Source organism: Cervus canadensis, chromosome 30 (genome assembly GCF_019320065.1).
Source record: "Cervus canadensis isolate Bull #8, Minnesota chromosome 30, ASM1932006v1, whole genome shotgun sequence".
Lineage (NCBI taxonomy): Eukaryota > Metazoa > Chordata > Mammalia > Artiodactyla > Cervidae > Cervus > Cervus canadensis.
The window spans coordinates 33,825,245-33,852,860 of record NC_057415.1 but is presented as its reverse complement, the minus strand read 5'-3'; the positions used below and the strand labels follow the sequence as shown (position 1 = coordinate 33,852,860).

At 37.9% G+C, this 27,616-nt stretch overlaps 1 protein-coding gene across 1 annotated transcript in view; it reads right to left on the bottom strand.

Annotated features, from left to right (window-relative positions):
- The window catches only part of HSDL2 (hydroxysteroid dehydrogenase like 2), a 62,446-nt gene that overhangs the window by 12,395 nt on the left and 22,435 nt on the right, over positions 1-27,616 (bottom strand). Inside the window, exons 4-8 of the mRNA XM_043453462.1 lie at positions 26,673-26,787; positions 16,993-17,096; positions 15,470-15,568; positions 6,573-6,767; positions 4,730-4,801 (exon numbers count right to left, since the gene is read on the bottom strand). Coding sequence (XP_043309397.1) covers positions 4,730-4,801; positions 6,573-6,767; positions 15,470-15,568; positions 16,993-17,096; positions 26,673-26,787 — 585 coding nt within the window. The remainder of the gene's footprint in view (positions 1-4,729; positions 4,802-6,572; positions 6,768-15,469; positions 15,569-16,992; positions 17,097-26,672; positions 26,788-27,616) is intronic.

Below are 27,616 nucleotides of genomic sequence, written 5' to 3'. Positions count from 1 at the left end.
CTCCTTTCAGGGAATGGAAATGCCTCTTTAAGCAAAAATCATGTGAAGACTGAGAATAGCCTCCTCTGACAGAAAGAAGGCTCAAAATGCCTTAAATCACACAAACTCATTACTTTTCCCAATTTCAGTCGAACTGGTCCCTCCCACTTGATGAAGAGGGAAATCAAACCACATATTAGTTTCATGAAGGCCCCACTGCCTAGAAACCAAGGCCAAGGGAATACAGGTTGCAACATTTTAAAAACTGTATTCACTTAAACCACTGGCCATGACCATTCAGCATATGATGGGCCAGAGGAGAAGATGTGTGGTACGCAGCACTGTTCGGACCCCTTAGCATGAAGCTGTCCCTCAATTCGAACCTGTCTTCATCTATCCTCTTGGAATCATTTGTGCGCAGTTTGGCTGCACCCAGAAACAGGTGAGAGTAATTTGTTATTTAACTCAAAGGACAATCTGTACTTTAGGCTGAAGATCAGTTCTCCATCTATTTCCCAACTCAAATTATACCCAGTCATATTGTCCAATATAACTCAGCAAAGGCTATCACATAAAATCTAATCAGCAATACAAAGATATACCTGGGACAATATAATCAATTAAAAGTGTCTTAAATTTGTTAAATACAAATTACCTTCCATTATGTTTCCACAGACAAATTAAAAAAAACAGTAAAAGCCTTCTCCTTTTCTGAAGTCCAGCAGATATTAAAGGTGAAATACTTAAGATCCAATTCTATGGTATTATTATTTAGAAGCCAATTTAAAAATTCAGATATATATTTAATGCTGACAGTGCAGTGAGGGAGATACTCATACACAGCCAGTATTTATAATTCTGGAAGGAAACTTGATAATAAATGTCAGGAACCCTCCCATTGCCTGATCATCCACTTTCAGTGATCTACTAAAAATCCTGTAACATTTATACAGTGAAATAATTATGAACCACTAAAATAAACAGTACATTCATATGATAGTACATTCACTCAACACTAAGTTGCCATTTCAAAAATTTGTTTTTGAAGACATGGATAATATTCAGGATATAATATTAAGTAAAATGAAGCATATACAATTAAATATAATATGATCCCATCTGGTGAAATATACATTTGTAGATATGAATTTTAAGTTACATTTTCAGAAAATATAAGTGACTGGAAAGAAATAAACCAAGACACAAACAGTATTTATATTTGGATGGCAAGTTATACATGGTTTTCAAATTTTTCTTTATTCTTTCTATACTAAGCTTTTTATATATAAATTAATTTAAAACAATATCAAAATTGATTAAAGTACATTACAAAATCTATTGGATGTGAACAAAGTTATATTAAGGGGGTAAATGCACAGTCAAAATTATTTTATTATTTTTAAGGAAATAAAAATAAACTATTAGCCTAGCAGGCAAGAAAAGAACAAAAATATGCAATCTCAAAAAGGAAACAGAAAAGAAAAAAATAAAGCATGAAAATTTTAAATTAATGAATCAAATGGTTGCAGAATTTTGTGAATATACTAGAAATTACTTAACTATATACTTTAAAATGGTGAGTTTGGGGTATATGTAGATCATATCTTAAAGATGTAATAGAAGTAATGAGTTAGTAAAGAAAAAAGCAGAAGTATGAAAAATGAAATATAATTTAAAACCTGGTTTTTAAGAGCAAAAAATAATAAAATACACTAAAATTGAAAACTTTCTAGAAAACTAATCCAAAAAAAGGAGAGAAAAAGAAACTCTAAAAAGGGATAAAATACACAAAAAACTTAAATTATAAATGAATACTACATGACAACACTTAAATAAATTTTACAACTTTAAATGGCTGGTTCTGGGTTTTTTTATTTTAGAAAAAAAAATTAATTGAGCAAATAAAAATATTTTCAAAGAAACAACTTCAGAAAAGGCTCAAATGACTTAGTGAGACATTTCAAACCTTCAAAAAAAAGAACATGGAAAAAGAAAGTTACCCAATTGATTGCCATATTCAAAACAGAACAAAAAATAAAATATAGGAAACATAACAAAAATTTAGACATTAATCTAAATACCTGATAAAAAATCTTAACCAACATCTAATATCTTACTTATGGATAAAATCTAACGATTTTCTCGATAAAATTAAGAATAAAAGAAGAATACCTAAAACAAATAATTTCAATAAATATTTCCAAATGCTTCTGGAAGTTCGAGTCAGTATATTAAGATACCTGCCAGAAATAATCCTGTAAGATACTATTATATGCAGATAATAAGTTTGACCACTTAGGAAATTCAAGAAATTACTCAATGATAATTATACCGACTTATGTGTATAGAGAATTTGCTATATAAAATTCACAACATGACACTCTATCATACCTAACCTCATGATACTTGTGTAAGGAAAGTAAGAGATGAGAAAACTGTTTCAGAGAGCTGAAGTGACTTGTCCAAGGTCAGAGACAGAAGCAGCAGGGACAGGACTTGTACCCAGATCTGTCTTACTCCAAAGTCTATGCTTTCAGTAACTGCCTCTCTATGAGGAACTATTAGAAGTCTAAAACAAAACAAAACGAAAACTCGTGAAGGTGACCAGATACAAAGTCAATATAAAAAGTTAGTTTTCCCTTATTGTTTATAACATATCTTGTTTCAGAAAGCACTTCAGTATGCTTAATAAAATATACACAATTCAGGATTAAAGTAAAAAGGAGTGAGTGAGGTTCTAAAAATGGCAACTGAAATACCCACCCAAGGTTACACAGTAGGAATTCCAACCCAGGCAGTCTGACTGGGTAATATTCCTCTACATTGCATTCTGCATCTAACTATGTAATTTTTATACAGCCAACACACACGCTGAGCATAGCACTAAGACATAACCTCTGCAGAACTGGACCCAGCAGAGGCTGCTAAAACTGAAGAAGGCAAAGACATAGGCTTGCTTCATGTTTCTGGAGGCAGGAAACAGATAGGGATGTGTTTGGTTTTAGAAGGCACATCAGACAGAACTAAGTTTATCATACAATAACTGTTGGAACACCTCTTTTACTAATAGGTGACTACTTCAGGTGACCTGTCCATTAATCAAGATATATCATCTGTATCATCTGAGGTGCCAGGGAGATGGCAATGAAAACTTCAGTGTAGTCTTGAAAGACACTTGCCAAGGGATAAACTGCATCATTTATCACTTAGACTATTTAAGCATAGCATGATGACTGCACAAGAGAATAAAACTATAGGAGACAAAAAAAAACCAGTATATTCCAAAGGGACAGTCAGCAGACAAAAAATATGGAAACTTTTGGGAGGGAAATGAAATCAAGTTCTCCTAAAATGAGTTTAGTAAATTTATGATTAACCTCTACATCCAAAACTTCATTCCCTTGCTTGTTTCCTCTGATCCCAATTCTGTGCTAACTGAATACCAATTAACTGGAGTCGACTAAAATTGCTGTTGTTGGTAACATCACTGATGTATTAAAAAAAAATGCTGCTGTAGATATCATTAACACACGAGATGAGCTAACAGGCCTCTGAGCCATGGACCACCTGGCCAGAGAATCCTAAAGCGGAGACATTCTGATTCCCAAATCTACAACCTAGAAATGTCACAGAGGACTTCCCTAGTAGTCCAGTGGTTGAGAGTCCAGCTGCCAATTCAGGGGACACAGGTTTGATCCCCGGTCTGGGAAGATCCCACATGCCAGGGGCAACTAAGCCGGTGTGCCACAACTCCTAAGCCCACTCTCTAGAGCCCACTCACTGCAACAAGAGAAGTCACTGGAATGAGGAGTCCATGCACTGCAATGAAGAGTAGCCCCATTCACCGCAATTACAGAAAACCCAAGAGCAGCAACGAAGACCCAGTGCAGCCAATAATATTAACTAATTTAATAAAAAGATTGAGCTGGAAATAAGGCTTGGGACTAAAACGCATTGCAGTAAGGTTCTATAGGTTTGCTAAAGGTACAGAAGAAACGTTGTCTTCAACTTTCTAACCACCATCTAAAATATCTATGGTCACTTAGGAGATTCACAGAGTCTATAACATAAAAATAAGGTGAGGGTCCAGAGGAAGCACTGCTATTCTTGTGAACAAACTATGAGAGAAATTCTCACGGGTTTTCACTGAAGAGTGTTTCTTCTGACACCTTTCAGTAAGTTAGTGGCATAATGCCAGAACACAAGGATTAAAATGTAAACTCGGGACCAATTTAAGGGAGCTGTTGTTTCTAAATTACAAAAATGGAACAAAGAAACCCAAACCTCCTTTGAAGTTAATTTCATAGCACAAACTCTGTGAATGGTGTCAGATGTACTATAACAGGTCACATTTTTCCTCAAAATAAAATATCAACACAAAACAACTAAAAATGGTGCCAAGGAAAAGAAATAAAAACATTAAAAAGGTGCATTTCAAAGACAACTTTTTTCCTTAAATGAAAAGAATATACTGAAAACTTCTTACCAGTAGAAGGAAAAAAACACTTCCTTTGCTAGAATTAACTACGACATTACTTGTCTAGTTTAAATTACAAAAATAGGGAATTCCCTGGTGGTCCAGTGGTTAGGACTCGGCCCTAAGATCCCTTAAGCCGCATGGTGAGCTGCCCCCCACTTCCCTGCCAAATACAAAATAGTTTAAAAGCAGAAATGTCCAATTCTACATTTTGGAAGATATACATAAGTTAGCAACTTTATTTTCCCACAGAAAATCCAGTCTACATCTTACCATATGAGTCTGCTTTCTTTGTAACTGTAGCTGGCTGTTCATCCAAGAAGAAATCTGGTAACAAAGGATGGCCTGAAAAATTGATCCCCAAACAATCAGGTTAATGGAACAACTTCTGCATTCAGATTTTAACATCTGTTTAAGAAACATTATATGTTTTTATTATATTGATCATTCTGGAGCTGTGGAAAAGACTCCCAGGAGAAGTATCAAACTCTGACCTTCATTAAGCTAAAACACTTTTCCAGTAACCTAGTTATCCTCCTCTCCTATTGAAAATTTCATCTTAAAGATCCAACCAAAGAGTTGTTAAGCCCTCAACTGCTCTCCCAAGAGCTTTCTACACCGTCTCATCTACCCATGCAACCCTTCTGTCCTACCTCCCTCCAAAACACTCAGGGCTCATTTCTCACCTGGCCCCCTTGAGACAAGGGGGTTCCTCATTAAGAAGAACTTGTTTTCCATATCTGTCAATGTGTCTGTCTTTCCCTCTCAGAGGATTAAAAAAACTGGAGGGCAGGGATGCACCAGTCTTTGTTATATCCTAACACTTTAACTGTAATACATGATCATATTGCTTTCAACACTTGATAGAATTTTTAATTTAAATTGAATTTAAAATTTTGTGTACAGTGACACTGCGTCTTTAAAACCTAAAGTGATAGTTACCCTACACCAGAATCCAGAAGAGCTGGGTATGGTTCAGGTTCTGACACTTACTAGCTGACTGCTCTGAGGCAAAGGCGTAATCCCTTTGAAATCTGTCTTTCCACTACAAGTATTAACTACTGAATAGTCCGATTGTACCACAAACCAGGCACTGTGCATGATATACATTTTTGCACTTAGTTCTTCCAAAAATCCTGTGTAGAAGCTATCTTTCCCTTAATTTAACTGATAAAGAAAGTGAGGCTCAGAGGAAACAGGTGATCTGCCTAAGGCCGCCCCGCTAGTGAGCAGCTAAAGAGAAGTGGGAACTGGATTGTCTCCTCCCAAACTCCACAATTCCTAATCTCTGTACAATATTGCTTCCTTCACACGACTGCTATGAAAGTTAAATAGATACTATATATAAAAATGTTTTGTAAAACCATATAGAGCTACTTCATTCAATTTGTTTCAGACTGAAGAGACAGGGATGATACAAATAGAAACATGTGGTTTCTGTCACCAAGGAGCTCAACTTAATTACTAATATTTAAAATACACTTCTGCACAAATACAATTCCCATTTGGGACTATGATTGTCTACTATACATTTTATTTTACATGTAAAGTAAACATGCATTATCATCACTATCATCCCCTGCAGTTACAACAGGAAGAATTATTTTTGAACAAGGGGTCTTCTAAGAACTTCTCAAATCCCTGCCTTGTATGTGAGGCAGACCCTGTTCAATCACCTTCACCATTCATCATGAAGCTACACTCAGACTGCACTTAAGAGATAACATGTGGAAAGAGCCCACAATCTTAAAAAGTTTTTGTAAGAAACTTATCACTGAATCATCTGTACCATGTCCTTGAACAAACTCTCTACTATGTTATTTTAAGACCAACTTCAGAAACTATTTTTCATTTTTGGCTTCAAGATTTAGAAAAGGTTAGAAGCTGATGGGACCTTTTCTGTGTATCTGTTAAAAAGTCTTTGTGCTCACTTCTGTTTTCCCTTTCTCTTTTTTGAAAGTTGTATTAGTCTGGGTCTTTCCCTTCCCTGGGAAGACAGTTTTTAAAAAGAGTGTATCAATGTTATAATCACACGAACACGTACACAAAACAGATGTATGTCCACTGCAGACAACGTGGAAAACACATTACTACTTTTTAAAACCAAATGCATTACCTGGTATAACGGCATAGACATCAAAATTTTTTATTCCTTCTTCTTTTAAGATATTTTCGTCGATAATAAAGTTGCCCGTAAAACTTTTTGGCTTTTTGAAAATGCAATATGCAGCATCTGCAATGATATCAACTTTTCTACACTGGCTTTCGATACCGGATCCTCCCAGCATATCCATAGCAGCAGTGTGTATTGCTATAGAGAAAACAAACATACACATACATAACTTTCAACTGAGTTAACAGAACTATGCAAGGAACAAGCAAGACAATTTATCTCTCTTTATAACTCAGGTGATGAAAACAGTCCAGAGAGCTTAAAGGCTTTGCCAAATGTTTTACTGACATAACTAGGTGGACAACACATGTACTCGACACAACGCTGTCTTATATAGGACTCCTTCATGAAACTCACAGCGAAGTTAGATTGCTGATTAAGAATGCTCAAAGAATTTGCATACCATTCTTGAGAGACCAGAAAGCCGGTGAGGAATACTAGCAAGAGCACTGAACTGTAAATCAGGTCAGTGATATTTTTATGCCAACTATGCCGAGATTTTTGGCAGGCCACTTTAACATCTTTTGGCTTCAGTTTCCTGTCTCTCAAATCTGGAGTCCCTTTCCTAGGCTTATTTTCTCTTTTCCCTCTACTAGAATCAAGAGACTTGGTCTTTTTTGTTCATCACTGTACCCCTAGTGCCTAAAACAAAGACAAGTATACCATAAACATCAGATAAATACTGGTTGGATTTGAGGGCCCTTTTACATGCAGATACTACTTTCATTTATGAAATACTAGAAAATAAAGAGAAGGGAAAAGAAAAAAAAGTGTTTTTTTGACTGCATGTCACAGTCTTAGTTCCCCGATGGGGGGATGATGAATCCATGCCCCCGCCAGTGGAAGCTTGGAGTCTTAATCACTGGACCACCAGGGAAGTCCCAAGGAGGAATTTTTAAATTATCTATAATCCTTCTCCCCAGAGAAAATTATTATTAATGCTTGCATATCATTTCCACTGTTTTAGGTGCATATGATTTTTAATTAATTAATTAATTTTTGCTTGCATTGAGTCTTCATTGCTTTGTGCGGGCTTTCTCTAGTTGTGGCGAGTGGAGGCTACTCTTCCTCGCGGTGCAAGGGCTTCTCACTGCGGTGTCTTCTCTGGTTGTGGAGCACAGGTTCTAAGGCTCGCAGGGTCAGTAGTTGTGGCCCTCAGGCTTAGTCGCTCTGAGGCATGTGGGATCTTCCTGGACCAGGGGTTGAACCCGTATCTCCTGCACTGGCAGATGGATATTTATACACAGTGCCATCAGGGAAGTCCCATACATATAATTTTTAAATTATGTCTTTGTGAAGTAACCTGAAATTCTTACCATTAATACTACGTTATTAATTATGCATTGCCAAAGTTGTGAATAGTAACTTATTTCAATTTACATTTAAAGCAATGAAAATCAATTTGTTTAAATGTATTTTAGGCTTCTGCTGCTGCTGCTGCTAAGTCGCTTCAGTCATGTCTGACACTGTGTGACCCCATAGATGGCAGCCCAGCAGGCTCCCCTGTCCCTGGGATTCTCCAGGCAAGAACACTGGAGTGGGTTGCCATTTCCTTCTCCAATGAAGGAAAGTGAAAAGTGAAAGTGAAGTTGGTCAGTCGTGCCCAACTCTTAGTGACCCCATGGACTGCAGCCTACCAGGCTCCTCCGTCCATGGGATTTTCCAGGCAAGAGTACTGGAGTGGGGTGCCATTGCCTTCTCCAATTTTAGGCTTCAGTTTCTACTAATTTAGATAAATGCTTCTCCATTCTACTGTTAAACCACCATTTGAAATCATTACATACTCAAATAACCTACATAATTCAGTCCACAAGATGAAGTTTGTAGCTTTTAAGAGCCATTGACTCTTTCTCATTCAACAAACAGCTATTGAATGTTATTAAAAAAGTCAGGCGCTACTGAGGTACTGGGAACAGATGAGTGGACAAGGCAGACAAAGTCCCTACTTTCACGGCAATTACCTCCTGGCACACTCCCCTCTTTCAAAGCATACACGTGAACTTGGGGAATTTCTCAAGTGCACTGAATTAGAAGACACTTCTTCACATTATAACTAAAATTCCTTTTCTACGAATAAATTTTTTAGCTTCACCAATAGCTCAAGAGCTCTGGCCCCACTCTTGAAGTGGTACCTTATGAATAAAAAATAGCAGCTAACATTTATCAAGTGTACCCTGTGCTGGGCATACTGCTACATACTTTACACACATTATCTGAATGAATTCCACAAGGTATGTGCCATTATTATCCTCATTTTACAGATGACAGTACTCAGGCACAGAGGGGTTAAGTAACCGTCCAAGGTTATAGGATTCAAATAGCTGGCAGCTTGACTTCAGAGCCAGGCTCTTAGCCACTATGTGATTAATGGGTCATACTTTGTTGATCAACAGTTGTAGAGTTCAGTTATCATCTTACTCCTATAAACTGCAGAATTTTTCTATAAATGTTTCAATGCAGACAATGAGACTGTATACATTCATACACACTCCACTCTCACTGTATACTACATAAATGGTATGCAAAGTCTTAAAAATTATTAAGTATGTGTCATGTAAGTATATATATGTCATGTACGTGTGTGTGTGTATCTACACACACACACAATATAAGAATAAGGAATGCTTTACCAAACAACCTATCATTACTTTAATGACTTTTCTATGGAAGATACAAAGAAGGCATGAATAAACCCCCTAAATCAGGAAGTGACTGATGCAGTTACTCTCAACAAAAGTTTTGCAATCAACAGGTCAACCCAACAGGTTATACAACTGACAATAAAAACAGATTAATAACAGGATGAATCAAATCAAACTCCCTGACGATTTCTGGCAAAAAAAAAAAAAATCAAGATTTATAAAGAAAGCTGATATGCCTTGGATCACAAGAATCCTAAAAGTAACCCTGAAACTTAAGTCTTATTAAGGAATAACTGGAAAATATCTACTAGCTTCTGAGTGGCTCTCCTGATTACAGCTTGGTATCTAAAAAAAAATTTACGTTTTCTAAGCACAAGAAATAATTCTAGTTTTTCTTTTTCTAAAAAAATACTTTATTGAAGAGATGAATACATACTTTAAGCATTTTCAATCATATGTATATATATTTTAACCACTTTTTTGCTGGAGTGTATGCAAAGTCGCTTTAGTTGTGTCCGATTCTTTGCAACCCTATGGACTGTAGACCGCCAGGCTCCTCTGTCCATGGGATTCTCCAGGCAAGATATTGGAGTGGGTTGTCATGCCCTTCTTCAGGAGATCTTCCGGACCCAGGGATTGAATCCACATCTCTTATGTCTCCTGCACTGGCAGGACCACTAGTGCCACCGGAGAAGCCCTTTTGATGGCATAGGTGCATTTTATTGGTTTTCTTTCAGATTAACCATTTTTAAGCATATAGTTCTTTGGCATTAAGTACATTCAGAATGTTGTGCCACTACTGCCATCCATTCCCAGAACTTTTCAAAATATCTTAAAAAAAAATTATCTCAGTAAATTGGTTTATAATAGTATAGATGTTTCAAGTGTTTATATTTTGACTTATGTATACACTACAGCATGCTAGTCACCGAAAGTTTAGCTTGCATCCACTACCATACAGTTAATCCCCTTGACTTATTTCACCCTCCCCCTCACCTTCCCCTCTGATACCCACTACTCTGTTCTCTGTATCTACACACACACACACACACACACACACACACATTCTTGTATGTGTTCACTGGACCAAAGATACCATTGATTATAAAGTGTAACCACCAAGAGGAAAAAAAACCTGCCAATTAAACTATAATACCTCAACTATATAAGAGCAACCTGGTATAAAAGACGTAAACGTGAAAACATGGGCATCTCAGAATCAGTGAAATATGGTACAAACTGCTTAACCTAGTTGATAAGTAGGTCCCTTGAAAATGGAAACCAGTTTTGGTTTCTAGTACCATAGAGGCCAGCTGCCACCTTGTCACCATGACCTCCCTGGTTAGCTGAGTTTCCACATCTATGTGTAATGTGGTCTAGGTAACAGACAACTGCAGCTGTTCTGAGATGCCTTGTTATCTCCCTCTCTACCGCCCTTACCAAGATAAGTAGCCACCAGTTGCAGACTCCTCACCCCAGCTTACTCGACACCTATCCAAAAGCAGACAGTCCTCTACTACCACACTTCTGATCAGTCCAGAGGCAAGAGGTAGCAGGCGTTTTTCAAGAGCAGCTTTCATCCCTCTTCCCCTCCCCGGCCTCCACTTCAGTAGAAACTATAAAATGTGTCTTGTAAAGGGATAAAATTGTATTTCTGAAGGTAACAGAGTTGGGGGGCCTGAGGTCCTCATGTTGGGAAACTACTAAAGGCGTGATTGTTGGTCCATTTTCTGGATTTGTGGCATTCACTGGGGTGAAAGTTCTAGACCCAGAAGGGGCAATGTAGCCAGTGAAGGGAAGGAAAACCAAGCCAGAGGGGACAAACATTGGACCAGGACACAGTTTTGATTGTGATAATATATGTCACACTGTAGATATGTAGAAAATATATGCACTCATTTTGTTAAGTGCAACGAAACTCTTCCTGGAAGGGCAATAATGTTGGGAGTCTGCTGCTGTTTCCAGCAAACATAAAGAGAGAACCACGCTATATGGTCCAGAAAGAAAAGATGTGTCTTTTAAATAGAGGCCTTGGAAACAGCGAGGAGCCTGAACACCCTCTCAAATCCATTTTCATTGCCTCCATCATAAATAATGCAATATTCTAGCTAGATTTCCTGCCTCCTCTTTCCACAATCTTACAAGTCAGCCTATTCAGATGCCAAAATAAACTTCCTAAACCTACCTCATCACAAACCACTGCTCCTCTTTGCCTTCTGCAGATTATTGTTCTCCTGCCTCTAAAATCCTAAAGTGACTCTCTACTGAATACAGGTTAAAATTCAAGCTCCTAAACTTGGCAATCAAAACCCTTGGACTTAATCTGTCCATCTTGCCCACAACCTCACATCCACCCAACATTCAGGCCAATCCGAACTATTCACAGTTGCTCCAGTTCAGCGGGAAATAAAAAGTCCACACCCCATCATAGATACACCATAACAACTTCTTGTAGTTCTACCAAACACCCAGTATTTTCCCATACTTCAGACTGTTGTTACCTCTGCCAAGAATGACTTGTTCAGTTCTTCTTGTTAATTCCAACATCCTCAGTCTCATTTCAATTGTTTCATTAAAAGACCTCCCTTTCTGACTTTTAATCTGAGCTACATAGTCCTCTTGCTATGTTTCAAAAGTATCCTGTACATAATTCATCATGCCATGTATCATAAGGAGCATGACCATAAATTCAATTCACTATGTTATACAAGTCTAGGACCCAAAGGATCCTAGATGGATCCAATGGTTCCAAGATGTCAAGTAAACAAATCTTTTATTAATAAAATGAACACCTCAACTAAAGCAAAGATCTAGGCAGTGAGCTGATTTCTCCTGCCAATCCTGATAACGTCCTTCCCATTCCCTGTCATACAATATTCTTCTCCTTTCTTATATAAACCTTTTATTTGGAATGTCTATTATGGACCTACATGGAAGCTAATCATACTGCATTCATTTATTCATCAAATATTAATACTTATTGAATGTCTGCAATGATGGTAATAAAATAGACAAAACAGATACTATATCTTTAAGAATCTTTTCTAGCAAGAAAGACATAACAACTACTGTTACTGTTATCAGTAATTTAAATTCAAATGCTGTAAGTGATGTGAAGGAGATGTATAGACACTAACTTTCTCACTTTATCTATCAACTTTAATAACAGCAGTGATTACAGCAGGGGGAGGAGCTTGAGAAAGGATGAGAGAAGGAAAACAAGCTGAAGAAAAGAGGCACAGAAAAGTCCTAGTTTTAAACTTCTTTACTGTGATTCACAATAAGTAACACTTCCTATGAGCAAGACTAAAAATGCATAAAACCCACACATAAACACTCATAAACATATGCATATTTCATTTATATATGATATTCACATATGTTTTAAAGTTTACCAAACAACACTATTACAATGTGCAATGCTAATATTCTCTATTTTATTCAATTAAAAATAAAATGAAACAACAACAAAATTCTGGCTGCTACCTACTAAATCAATTTCACAATCCACTAAATTGATTTCATGCCTCACTAAATTGATTTCATGACTCACCAGTGAGTCTTGACATGTAGTTTGAAAATATCGTAGAAGCAGTTTTTTCACTCTCATCTTTTGCCTCATTGCAACAAATACCACTCTCCAGAAAATCTTAAAAGAATTTTGTCTGCTAGAGCATCATAAGGGAAACGAAGAAGAAATAAATCATGGTTCTGATCCCCTGGTAGGTCAGGAAATAAAGGAATCTCAGTCAAACTGCAGATGGAATATTTAAAAAAACTGATTCCTCGTAAAAAAAGTTAAAAATAGAACTGCCACATGATCCAGCAATTTCACTTCTGGATATTTACCCAAAGAAAACAAAAACACTAATTCAAAAATACATATGCATACCAGTGTTCACTGCAGCATTACTTACAATAACCCAGATATGGAAGCAACCTAAAAGGCCATCAATGGATAAATAAGATGTGGTGATATATAATACATACACACACAATGGAACATTACTCAGCCATTAAAAAAATGAAATCTTGCTACCTAGACAACATGGGTGGATTTAGAGCATATTATGATAAATGAAACATCAGACAGAGAAAGACAAATATCATATGGTTTCACTTAATGTGTGGTATCTGAAAAACAAAATAAATGAACAAAACAAAATGAAAACACACTGACAGATAGAACAAGCAGGTGGCTGCCAGAGAAGAGTGGGGTACAGGGTGGGGCAAAACAGGTGAAAGCAATTAAGAGATGCAGACTTCCAGTTATAAAAGAAACCTTAGGAATATAATATGCAGCATAAGGAATATGGTCTGTGTTAGTGTAATAACTTTGCATGGGGACAGATGGCTACTAGACTTGTCATAGTGATCAGTTCACTGTGTATGCAAGTATCCAGTGACAATGCAGTAGGACACCTGCAACTAACATAATACTGTAAATCAACTATGTTGCTGCTTTTTAGTCACTAGGTTGTGTCCGACTCCTTTGCGATCCCATGGACTGTAGCCCACCAGGCTCCTCTATCCATGGAATTTCCCAGACAAGAATACTAGAGCGGGTTGCGATTTCCATCTCCAGGGGATCTTCCCAGCCAAGGGATTGAACCTGCATCTCCTGCACTGGCAGGCGGATTCTTTACCACTGAACCACCAGGGAAGCCCTGCATCAACTATACTTCACTTAAAAAACATTTTTTTTAAATTTCTGGAGTTCTTATTAAAAAACGAAGATGGTGATTAGAGAGCTGGGTGCAATGGCTAAATTTACCTAACAGTTACATTAGCAACACATCCCCAGGCTCCATAAATTCTGCCCCCCAACCCCCTGTTCTCTCAGTTTCAATACCATAGACCACTAGGCCTCTCACTACTGCCTGGGGCTGAGGACATCTCCTCACCTAGCACACAGCAGATGGGAAGTGAAAGAAACCTCTCCTTTGTTCCTAAGCTACAACTCTGGGTACATTCCACACTGCCATACGTGGCAGTTCCATTCAAGAGTACCTCTAGAGCTATTATAATTTGCCAAAATACTGAATTAAATGTTCTTTTAGCAGACAGCCCTACCAACTGACTCATCTACGAGGTGAAAAGGCCAAAGAGGTGTCCTCTGAACCCTGCACAATGTCTGCCCCATGGCAACTGTCCACTAGGTATTTGTTGAGTGATGAATGAACAAAGAAAATAATGCCAGAAGGAAGAAGAATGGGAACAAACAATATCAAGGTCCTTAGAAGATATAGGAAAACATTAAATGACCCAATGGGGAGAACCAGGAAAATTCTGTATTGACCCTAAGGAGCTTCCCTGGAAAGGGGTCACACTAACTTACATGTTGGGGGACTGATGTTAGTGCAACAAAGGTTCTGTTAATTTTTTTTTAAGTGAAATGAAAAAGTGATTCCCACTGTTTTCTCTTTTCCATACTTTTGTGGGGTAGGATTGTCATTTAGAGTGAAGATAATAAAAGAAGTTAAGGTTTTCATAGGCACTATTAAATATATGAAAAAAAGGTATAATATGAATAGTTTTTTTTTTTTTCCTCCTTTAAGCTGTTCTGATATATAAGTGGAGGATAAGTAGGACAAGCCTTCCCTTTCTGTCATTTCCCTCCCCTCATGTTTATACAACATATTCCCTAACCTGCAAGCCATCAGCTTCCACTGTACATTTAACTCAAAAGCTGCATACAAAGCCCAGCCATAGGCAGGTTAGCCTGTCACCTAAAGGGGATTCGGACACTCTCTGAACTCAGAACTTGTGTGGAAGTACAGAAAAGTCAGCTTTTCATAAAGGAAGAAGACAAATTGGTAAGAGTACAAGAAGGTAAAGAGGCATTTGCTGGGATGTGTGAGGAGAAAATAAAAGTAACTGCAAGAGAATCTGCAGAATTTAAGGTACCAAAGACAAGGGTGGAAAAAAGGTTAGGGAGGCGCGGCTGGCTTTCTATTGGCTTTTACGAGACTCTTCCAGTGTTCCTGAATTCAGTGTTTCCAGTACAGCAACCTTGTAGTCACACAGAAGATGGCTGAACAGGGTCTTTCATGTACAACAAAAAGCTGAACTTGTTTCCAAACAGACATGAGGTTTCCTTTTGACGGTCTACTCATTTGCATCCCACCCCACCCACCCAAGAGTGTCTAAGACAATGAATGAGAATCCAACAACTGGATTTCTTTTATAAGTTCATACCTGTTTTAGGCCACAATGCATTGACTGCAATTTCACCTTTAAATTCTTCTGCCATTCCGAGTACACACATAGACATACCATATTTAGCAATAGTGTAAGCTGAAAGAAACCACCAAGAATTTAATTAAGAAACAAATTAATCTGTGAGTATAAACAACCAATTTCCTTCTATTACTGTTTTTCCTTGATACATTTTTCAGAATTATTTAATATTTATATTAGTACAAAAATTTTTAATGTACTATTTTTAAAAGAACAGTTTTCTATGTAAGCAGTTTTATATATATATCAGGGATGAACTACTTTTACATATTTCCATCCTAGTAATTGTTTAAAAGAAAAGAGACAGTAATAAACTTTTATTCCTCTGAATATTATGGGGATAAATTACATTATTGTTTCTTTTTTTATTCTTTTTCCAATGAAAGTGACCATTTAAAGGAAAACTACTTCTAGTAAAACATAAAAAAAGGTTGCAAATTCATTTAACTGAGTCAATTAAAACAGACTTTGTTTTAGTTTTGTTCTACGGGTTCTTATTCTAATGTCCTCCTTTCCAAATTTTATGGAATAATGTTGAAATAAGGACTAAGCATCTGATACAATAATCTCAAAGGAGGCACCTATACATAAATCTTGTTATTTAGCACACTTCAGTCATGTCTGACTCTTTGCAACCCTATGCTCTGTAACCTGCCAGGCTCCTCTGTCCACGAGATACTCCAGGCAAGAATACTGGAGTGGGTTGCCATGCCCTCCTCCAGGGGATCTTCCTGACTCAGGGACCGAACCTTTGTCTCCTATGTCTCCTGTATTCCAGGTGGATTCTTCACCACTGAGCTACTGGGAAAGGCCTATTATTTAGCAAACTGATCTTAAAACATTAGTTAGGTGTGAAAAGTAAAGTATTTCATGGATAGTTTTGGGTTTTTTTCTTTCACATTTTATTTTATATTAGAGTTTATCAACAATGCTGTGCTAGTTTTAGGTGTAAGGCAAAGTGACTCAGTTATGCATATACACATAGCCACTCCCTTTCAAATTCCTTACCCATTTAGGCTGTCACATAATACTGGGCAGAGTTCCCTGATCCAGACAGCAGGTCGCTGTTGGCTATCCATTTTAAACATAGCAATGCATACATGTCAATCATGGTAGTCTTAATCAACTTTATTGAAGAATAAGTTACATGCAGTAAAACACACCCACTGGTACTTGAGGGAGCTTTCCAGGATGGTGGATATCCATATCTTCATTTGAGTATTGGTTATTCAGGTGTATCTATTTGTCAAAACTCATCAGACTGAACCATCAACAACTATGCATTTTATTTAATGTAAATTATACCTCCAGTTAAAAAATGACAGATAAAAGATTAAGAATCTACTTATCTAAGTGCTACCAACTTCTGCAGAGAAAATTTAATGTTAACACTATGCACAAACTGTGATTACATCATCGATACACTGATTTAAAGTAAAACAGGTGGACTAAACAAGCCATCCCCTCACCCTACCACCTACCACAGTGCTGTTTGAACCACAGCGGATTCAGGTTCAGAGGTGGGCTGAGATTGAGGATATGAGCAATTTTACTCTTTTTCAAATAAGGAATGCATGCTTTAGATCTGAAAGCAAAAGAAAACACGTCAAATTGCTAGCTTTCTAACAGCTTCATTACTTTTTTAAATTATATGTTAAACTACTTCTACAGAGCAACTGAACTTGTTCAGTAACTTATAGGATACTTTTGTTGTTGTTTTTTCCATTTATCGAGAATGAAAATAGCAAAAGCAACTAATATTCATTCTTTGAAACTTTATATAATGGCTTGACAATATGATCTGCCTGATGAAAACAATCAAGTAAGTAGCACATCAGCCTTAAATCCAACTTAGATTATCCTCAACTACATCATTCCAAGTCAGACAGACCTGGGTTCAAAGTCTCCTTCTGCCCTTCATTGTGTGATCTGGGGCAAATATATATAGTATTCTGATTCTCAGTTTTCTCATTTGCAAATGCTGGTAATACTTGCTACTATCCAGGACTGACCAAGGGATTAAAATGAGACAATATATATGAGATACTTACAACAGTACATATATTAAACATGAAATAAACAACTGAAATTATTAGTATTACACATTCTGATTTTTTTCGTCTTAGTAGGTGTGGTATTCCCACCACAAAGAAACTGTAAGCTAATAGCATTAACTCCCAACACATTACCAAACTTAATCTGTGCCAACATGCAATGCAATATTCCTTTGGGGGCAATTTTAGTTGTTTTTTTAAAAAATCCCATTCAAGAAAGTAGGTATTTTACAAAAGACACAGGTCCAATATTTTTAAATATTTAACTATTCAGCTATAATACACAGCTTAATAACATATTGTAGCTTACTAACTTCATACTGTTTAGTTTTATTTCACATTCAATAACTTCTAGGACTTGAAACGGGTCCATTCTTCTTAAGTCAGTGTCTTTCTTATCAATGTACAAAATTCTTGTTACCATCTGCAATGTCATTTTAAGTTTATAAACCAAATACAATTAATATCACTCAAGTAAAGGGTTTTTGCACATATTGCTTTTCCTTTCCAAAGGTACTTCATGTTTATGGGAGTGCTGATGGTCATTAGAATAGTGAAGCTGCACCTCAACACATCAACAGGAAACAAACAACCTATTCCAAGCAATAAGACCATATTTCAAACTCAAAGGAAAGAATTCATTTCATTTACATTATAAACATGAACTTCTCCTTTGATCTATTAGACAAAACCTTTCCACCAGCACTTTGCTTGCCTAACCCTCAGCATCACTAACCCTAACCAGGTACATTTTCCATGGCAACATGCCCTATCTTACTCACTATATTGAAAACTCTTAGTGCCACACTTAGATACTAGTATCTTGAGCTTAATAAAGCAGCTAAGTTCACTGTGTGCTAAGCACTGCACTTCTTAGCTTTCACATGAATCATGTTATTGTGAGTGCTGTAAGCTCAAAGGCCTACAGGGCATTTGAGTAAATGAATAAAGTGAGCTGGGTATAAGAAAGATCAACTGTTCAAAAATACAGTTGAGCCTTATTACAGAATTTCTATAAGCATGCATTTAGCATGATACAAACACATATAATACTGGAGATGTAAGTTAAGAGTTAGTCGCTCAGTCGTGTCTGACTCTTTGTGAACCCATGCCTGTAGCCCTCCAGGCTTCTCAGTCCACGGAATTTTCCAGGCAAGAATACTGGGGTGCTTAGCCATTCCCTTCTCCAGGGGATTTTCCCAACCTAGGGATCAAACCCAGGTCTCCAGCATTGCATGTGGATTCTTCACCACCTGAGCCATGAGGGAAGCCTACTGGAGATGATCTATTTAATTAAAACTTAGAAATACAAATAAGGATTGACTAGATTTCAAACTGACTGCTAACCTATTCAAATACGTTCACGAGAAGGAGCCAAGATGGCGGAGGAGTAGGACGGGGAGACCACTTTCTCTCCTGCAAATTCATCAAAAGAATAACTGAATGCAGAGCAAACTTCACAAAACAACTTCTGATCGCTAGCTGAGGTCATCAGGCGCCCAGAAAAGCAGCCCATTGTCTTTGAAAGGAGGTAGGACAAAATATAAAAGATAAAAAGTGAGACAAAAGAGCTAAGGACGGAGATCCGTCCCGGGAAGGGAATCTTAGGCGGCATTGCTTGGGGTAGGGTCCGGGCCTGAGTGCCCTGAGGACAATCGGAGGGAGCTTCTGTGAGTTGCCAACTTGAACTGTGGGAGACCAGAAGAGAGAGAGTAAATTAACCGGCCCGAACACACTGCCGGCCGTTCACAGAACAAAGAGACCGAGAAAGTCCAGAGAAGAGCTCGCAGGCTGCGGACCGGCCCAGCCCCGCCGGAGGCAGGAGGCAGGGGGGAGGGGAAGGTCGCGGCGAGACACAGGGCGCAGGCACCCGACCGGCGCGGGCGGGGACTGGGGCTGGGGACGCAGAGGGCGGAAGGCGCGCGCACCCGACTGGCGCCAGCGGAAACTGAGACTGGGTCCGCGGAAGGGAGGAGGCGCGCCACACCTGGGGAGAGTGCGCCCACCAAGCCCCTGGCTGCCTGGACCGCTCTGCCGGGGAAGGCACAGAGAGCAGGCGCAGCTTTTCGTTCCGCACTTTTGTGGAACACCCGAGGGCTGGAGCCTCGCGCAGCGCGGGGCGCGCTCCATATAGAACAGCCGGAAGCCTGAGCAGTGCAGACGGAGAAAGCGGCGTCAGCCCCTCCCGGCAGCGCCAGCCCCTCCCCTCAGCGCCAGCCCGTCCCCATAGCGCCAGCCACTCCCGGCAGCGCCAGCCCCTCCCGGCAGCGCGACGGAACTAGCTACCTGAATAAGAGTCCACCTCCGCCCGCCGGTGTCGGGGCGGAAATGAGGCTCTGAAGAGACCGGCAAACAGAAGCCAAATAAACAAAGGGAACCGCTTCAGAAGGGACTGGTGCAACAGATTAAAATCCCTGTAGAAAACACCGACTACACTGGAAGGGCCCTGTAGATATCGAGAAGTGTAAGCTGGAACGAGGATCTATCTGAAACTGAGCCGAACCCACACTGACTGCAACAGCTCCAGAGAAATTCCTAGATATATTTTTACTTTTTTTTTTTCTAAGTAAGGAAAAAAAAAATTTTTTTTTCTTTTTTTACTTTTTCTTTTTTCTTTTTTCTCTTTTATTTTCCTTTAAAATTCCCTATTACTCCCCCATTACTACCTTAACTTTCATTTTCATAGATTTTTATGATTTTTTTAATTAGGGGAAAAAAAATTTTTTTTTTTTCCTTTTTCTTTTTATTTTCTTTTTCTTTTCCTTCTTTTTTTCTTTCCTTTTTCTCTTCTATTTTCTATTTTTCTTTTTCTCTTATTTCTTTTAAAGTCCTCTAGTACTCCTCTACTACTCCTTAATTTTCATTTTCAATACACTATAACCTTACCAAAAAAAAAAGAAGAGAAGCCCTATTTTTAAACGAAGATTATTCTCTCCCAATCTTGACTCTGTTTTCTACCTCAGAACACCTCTATTTCCTCCTTTCCCCTTCTCTTCCCAATCCAATTCTGTGAATCTTTGTAGGTGTCTAAGATACGGAGAACACTCTGGGAACAGACAGCTGCGTAGATCTGTCTCTCTCCTCTTGAGTCCCCATTTTTCTCCTCCTGCTCATCTCTATCTCCCTCCTCCCTTTTCTCCTCTTCATGTAACTCTGTGAACCTCTCTGGGTGTCCCTAACGGGGGAGAATCTTTTTGCCATTAACCTAGAAGTTTTATTATCAGTGCTGTATAGTTGGAGAAGTCCTGAGACTACAGGAAGAATAAAACTGAAATCCAGAGGCAGGAAACTTAAGCCCAAAACCTGAGAACACCAGAAAACTCCTGACTACATGGAACTTTAAGTAATAAGTGACTGTCCAAAAGCCTCCATACCTACACTGAAACCAACCACCACCCAAGAGCCAATAAGTTTTAGAGCAAGACATACCACGCAAATTCTCCAGCAACGCAGGAACATAGCCCTGAACGTCAACATACAGGCTGCCCAAGGTCACACCTAACACATAGACCCATCTCAAAACTCATTACTGGGCACTCCATTGCTCTCCAAAGAGAAGAAATCAGGTTCCACGCACCAGAACACTGACGCACGCTTCCCTAACCAGGAAACCTTGACAAGCCAATCGTCTAACCCCACCCACTGGGTAAAACCTCCACAATAAAAAGGAACCACAGACCTCCAGAATACAGAAAGCCCACTCCAGACACAGCAATCTAAACAAGATGAAAAGGCAAAGAAATACCCAACAGGTAAAGGAACATGAAAAATGCCCACCAAGTCAAACAAAAGAGGAGGAGATAGGGAATCTACCTGAAAAAGAATTTAGAATAATGATAATAAAAATGATCCAAAATCTTGAAAACAAAATGGAGTTACAGATAAATAGCCTGGAGACAAAGACTAAGAAGATGCAAGAAATGTTTAATAAGGACCTAGAAGAAATAAAAAAGAGTCAATTAAAAATGAACAATGCAATGAATGAGATCAAAAACACTTTGGAGGGAACCAAGAGTAGAATAACAGAGGCAGAAAATAGGATAAGTGAGGTAGAAGATAAAATGGTGGAAATAAATGAAGCAGAGAGGAAAAAAGGATCAAAAGAAATGAGGACAACCTCAGGGACCTCTGGGACAATGTGAAACGCCCCAACATTCGAATCATAGGAGTCCCAGAAGAAGAAGACAAAAAGAAAGGCCATGAGAAAATACTCGAGGAGATAATAGCTGAAAACTTCCCTAAAATGGGGAAGGAAATAGCCACCCAAGTCCAAGAAACCCAGAGAGTCCCAAACAGGATAAACCCAAGGCGAAACACCCCAAGACACATATTAATCAAATTAACAAAGATCAAACACAAAGAACAAATATTAAAAGCAGCAAGGGAGAAACAACAAATAACACACAAAGGATTCCCAAAGGATTAACAGCTGATCTATCAATAGAAACCCTCCAGGCCAGAAGGGAATGGCAGGACGTACTGAAAGTAATGAAAGAGAATAATCTACAACCTAGATTACTGTATCCAGCAAGGATCTCATTCAGATAAGAAGGAGAATTCAAAAACTTTACAGACAAGCAAAAGCTGAGAGAATTCAGCACCACCAAACCAGCTCTTCAACAAATGCTAAAGGATCTTCTCTAGACAGGAAATGCAGAAAGGTTGTATAAACGTGAACCCAAAACAACAAAGTAAATGGCAACGGGACCACACCTATCAATAATTACCTTAAATGTAAATGGGTTGAATGCCCCAACCAAAAGACAAAGACTGGCTGAATGGATAAAAAAACAAGACCCCTATATATGCTGTCTACAAGAGACCCACCTCAAAGCAAGAGACACATACAGACTAAAAGTGAAGGGCTGGAAAAAAATATTTCATGCAAACGGAGACCAAAAGAAAGCAGGAGTCGCAATACTCATATCAGATAAAATAGACTTTCAAATAAAGGCTGTGAAAAGAGACAAAGAAGGACACTATATAATGATCAAAGGATCAATCCAAGAAGAAGATATAACAATTATAAATATATATGCACCCAACATAGGAGCACCGCAATATGTACGGCAAACACTAACGAGTATGAAAGAGGAAATTAATAGTAACACAATAATAGTGGGAGACTTTAATACCCACTCACAACTATGGATAGATCAACTAAACAGAAAATTAGCAAGGAAACACAAACCTTAAATGACACAATGGACCAGCTAGACCTAATTGATATCTATAGGACATTTCACCCCAAAACAATCAACTTCACCTTTTTCTCAAGTGCACACGGAACCTTCTCCAGAATAGATCACATCCTGGGCCATAAATCTGGTCTTGGAAAATTCAAAAAAATTGAAATCATTCCAGTCATCTTTTCTGACCACAGTGCAGTAAGATTAGATCTCAATTACAGGAAAAAAATTGTTAAAAATTCAAACATATGGAGGCTAAATAACACGCTTCTGAATAACCAACAAATCATAGAAGAAATCAAAAAAGAAATCAAAATATGCATAGAAATGAATGAAAATGAAAACACAACAACCCAAAACCTATGGGACACTGTAAAAGCAGTGCTAAGGGGAAGGTTCATAGCATTACAGGCTTACATCAAGAAACAAGAAAAAAGCCAAATAAATAGCCTAACTCTACACCTAAAGCAATTAGAGAAGGAAGAAATGAAGAACCCCAGGGTTAGCAGAAGGAAAGAAATCTTAAAAATTGGGGCAGAAATAACTGCAAAAGAAACTAAAGAGACCATAGCAAAAATCAACAAAGCTAAAAGCTGGTTTTTTGAAAAAATAAACAAAATTGACAAACCATTAGCAAGACTCATTAAGAAACAAAGAGAGAAGAACCAAATTAACAAAATTAGAAATGAAAATGGAGAGATCACAACAGACAACACTGAAATACAAAGGATCATAAGAGACTACTACCAGCAGCTCTATGCCAATAAAATGGACAACTTGGATGAAATGGACAAATTCTTAGAAAAGTATAACTTTCCAAAACTGAACCAGGAAGAAATAGAAGATCTTAACAGACCCATCACAAGCAAGGAAATCGAAACTGTAATTAAAAATCTTCCAGCAAACAAAAGCCCAGGACCAGATGGCTTCACAGCTGAATTCTACCAAAAATTTAGAGAAGAGCTAACACCTATCTTACTCAAACTCTTCCAGAAAATTGCAGAAGAAGGTAAACTTCCAAACTCATTCTATGAGGCCACCATCACCCTAATTCCAAAACCAGACAAAGATGCCACAAAGAAAGAAAACTACAGGCCAATATCACTGATGAACATAGATGCAAAAATCCTTAACAAAATTCTAGCAAACAGAATCCAACAACATATTAAAAAAATCATACACCATGACCAAGTGGGCTTTATCCCAGGAATGCAAGGATTCTTTAATATCCACAAATCAATCAATGTAATACACCACATTAACAAATTGAAAGATAAAACCATATGATTATCTCAATAGATGCAGAGAAAGCCTTTGACAAAATTCAACACTCATTTATGATTAAAACTCTCCAAAAGCAGGAATAGAAGGAACATACCTCAACATAATAAAAGCTATATATGACAAACCCACAGCAAGCATCACCCTCAATGGTGAAAAATTGAAAGCATTTCCCCTGAAATCAGGAACAAGACAAGGGTGCCCACTCTCACCACTACTATTCAACATAGTGTTGGAAGTTTTGGCCACAGCAATCAGAGCAGAAAAAGAAGTAAAAGGAATCCAGATAGGAAAAGAAGAAGTGAAACTCTCACTGTTTGCAGATGACATGATCCTCTACATAGAAAACCCTAAAGACTCTACCAGAAAATTACTAGAGCTAATCAATGAATATAGTAAAGTTGCAGGATATAAAATTAACACACAGAAATCCCTTGCATTCCTATATACTAACAATGAAAAAACAGAAAGAGAAATTAAGGAAACAATACCATTCACCATTGCAACAAAAAGAATAAAATACTTAGGAGTATATCTACCTAAAGAAACAAAAGACCTATACATAGAAAACTATAAAACACTGATGAAAGAAATCAAAGAGGACACAAACAGATGGAGAAACATACCGTGTTCATGGATTGGAAGAATCAATATTGTCAAAATGGCTATTCTACCCAAAGCAATCTATAGATTCAATGCAATCCCTATCAAGCTACCAACGGTATTTTTCACAGAACTAGACCAAAGAATTTCACAATTTGTATGGAAATACAAAAAACCTCGAATAGCCAAAGTAATCTTGAGAAAGAAGAATGGAACTGGAGGAATCAACCTGCCTGACTTCAGACTCTACTACAAAGCCACAGTCATCAAGACAGTATGGTACTGGCACAAAGGCAGAAATATAGATCAATGGAACAGAATAGAAAGCCCAGAGATAAATCCACGAACCTATGGACACCTTTTTTTTTTTGGACACCTTATCTTTGACAAAGGAGGCAAGGATATACAATGGAAAAAAGACAACCTCTTTAACAAGTGGTGCTGGGATAACTGGTCAACCACTTGTAAAAGAATGAAACTAGAACACTTTCTAACACCATACACAAAAATAAACTCAAAATGGATTAAAGATCTAAATGTAAGACCAGAAACTATAAAACTCCTAGAGGAGAACATAGGCAAAACACCTCTCCGACATAAATCACAGCAAGATCCTCTATGACCCACCTCCCAGAATATTGGAAATAAAAGCAAAACTAAACAAATGGGACCTAATGAAACTTAAAAGCTTTTGCACTACAAAGGAAACTATAAGTAAGGTGAAAAGACAGCCCTCAGATTGGGAGAAAATAATAGCAAATGAAGAAACAGACAAAGGATTAATCTCAAAAATATACAAGCAACTCCTGCAGCTCAATTCCAGAAAAATAAATGACCCAATCAAAAAATGGGCCAAAGAACTAAACAGACATTTCTCCAAAGAAGACATACAGATGGCTAACAAACACATGAAAAGATGCTCAACATCACTCATTATCAGAGAAATGCAAATCAAAACCACAATGAGGTACCATTACACACCAGTCAGGATGGCTGCTATCCAAAAGTCTACAAGCAATAAATGCTGGAGAGGGTGTGGAGAAAAGGGAACCCTCTTACACTGTTGGTGGGAATGCAAACTAGTACAGCCACTATGGAGAACAGTGTGGAGATGCCTTAAAAAACTGGAAATAGAACTGCCATATGACCCAGCAATCCCACTCCTGGGCATACACACTGAGGAAACCAGATCTGAAAGAGACACATGCACCCCAATGTTCATCGCAGCACTGTTTATAATAGCCAGGACATGGAAGCAACCTAGATGCCCATCAGCAGATGAATGGATAAGGAAGCTGTGGTACATATACACCATGGAATATTACTCAGCCATTAAAAAGAATTCATTTGAATCAGTTCTAATGAGATGGATGAAACTGGAGCCCATTTATACAGAGTGAAGTAAGCCAGAAAGATAAAGAACATTACAGCATACTAACACATATATATGGAATTTAGAAAGATGGTAACGATAACCCTATATGCAAAACAGAAAAAGAGACACAGAAATACAGAACAGACTTTTGAACTCTGTGGGAGAAGGTGAGGGTGGGATGTTTCAAAAGAACAACATGTATACTATCTATGGTGAAACAGATCACCAGCCCAGGTGGGATGCATGAGACAAGTGCTCGGGCCTGGTGCACTGGGAAGACCCAGAGGAATCGGGTGGAGAGGGAGGTGGGAGGGGGGATCGGGATGGGGAATACGTGTAAATCTATGGCTGATTCATATCAATGTATGACAAAACCCACTGAAATGTTGTGAAGTAATTAGCCTCCAACTAATAAAAAAATTAAAAAAAAAAAAATACATTCACAACTAGTTCTCTGACAAAGCACTGCAACATTCTCTTTCATAGCTATTTTTTTGTTTAATTTTAAACATTTATTTATTTGGCTGCTCAAGGTATTAGCTGCATTACATGGCATCTAGTTCCTGACCAGGGATCGAACCTGGGCCTCCTGCATTAGGAGTGAGGAATGTTAGCTATTGGACCACCAGGAAAGTCTCTCCCACAGCTCTTCAACTTACGTAAGATAGGTGCCTCTGGTGTTGACGTTCATCATCAAATCCACTTTCTTCGTAGGTGTTTCCAATGTGTTGGTCAAGCTAATGGCACTGGCATTATTCACCAAAATATCAATTCCTGTTTTCAAATAATCAACTTCTTAGTAATGTCATTTAGACTTTACAACAGAAAGAAATAAAAAATATTTATATAGTTGAATCCTGAGTTCACAAACACTTCTTTTAGATAACATGACTGAGCAATTTACCAACGTAGGACTCAGTAGCTATGTCGAAACAGTACGCAGATGATTTTCACTGGCACTATGAAGACAGCCCATCATCAGGGTTCCACAGGAAACTACAAGGAGGCTTAGTCCTCAGTAGTGTGTAGTTTCTGTCCTTATCTGTTCTCTTAATTCCTGGTCTCTTAATTCCTCTTTGTCTCCAAGAACCTTAGGTCAACTTCCTTAAAGTTTTCCCTCCTCTCCAGCATCTTTCCAAGGTCTGCCTTCCTTCTAAGGACACAGGTCTCCCTTCCCCCTCGAAGGCCCTTACTTAAATCAAAGAGCTCCTTTCTGGTCTTGGGAACTGGGAAAATAGAAATGACCCAGAGTTTCAATTCTAGGCAAATCATCAAAGTAGATAAACTTATACACAAAATAAATTAAATCTAGAATCATAATTATTTCTGCATATTCTATCTAGTCCTATTCATATGTAACATTTATGGCTACAAGCTTAAATAATGTTAAATGAAAATGGTAAAATACAAAAGCATTTCAACACATTTTTGCACTTCTACATGGCCTTCATAATTTTTTTTTAAACTAAAGTACAGTTGATTTGCAATGTTAATTTCTGATAAAGTGACTCAGTTTTACATATATATATATGTAAATACATATATATTCTTTTTTATATTCTTTTCTATTATACTTTATCTCAAGATATTGAATATAGTTCCC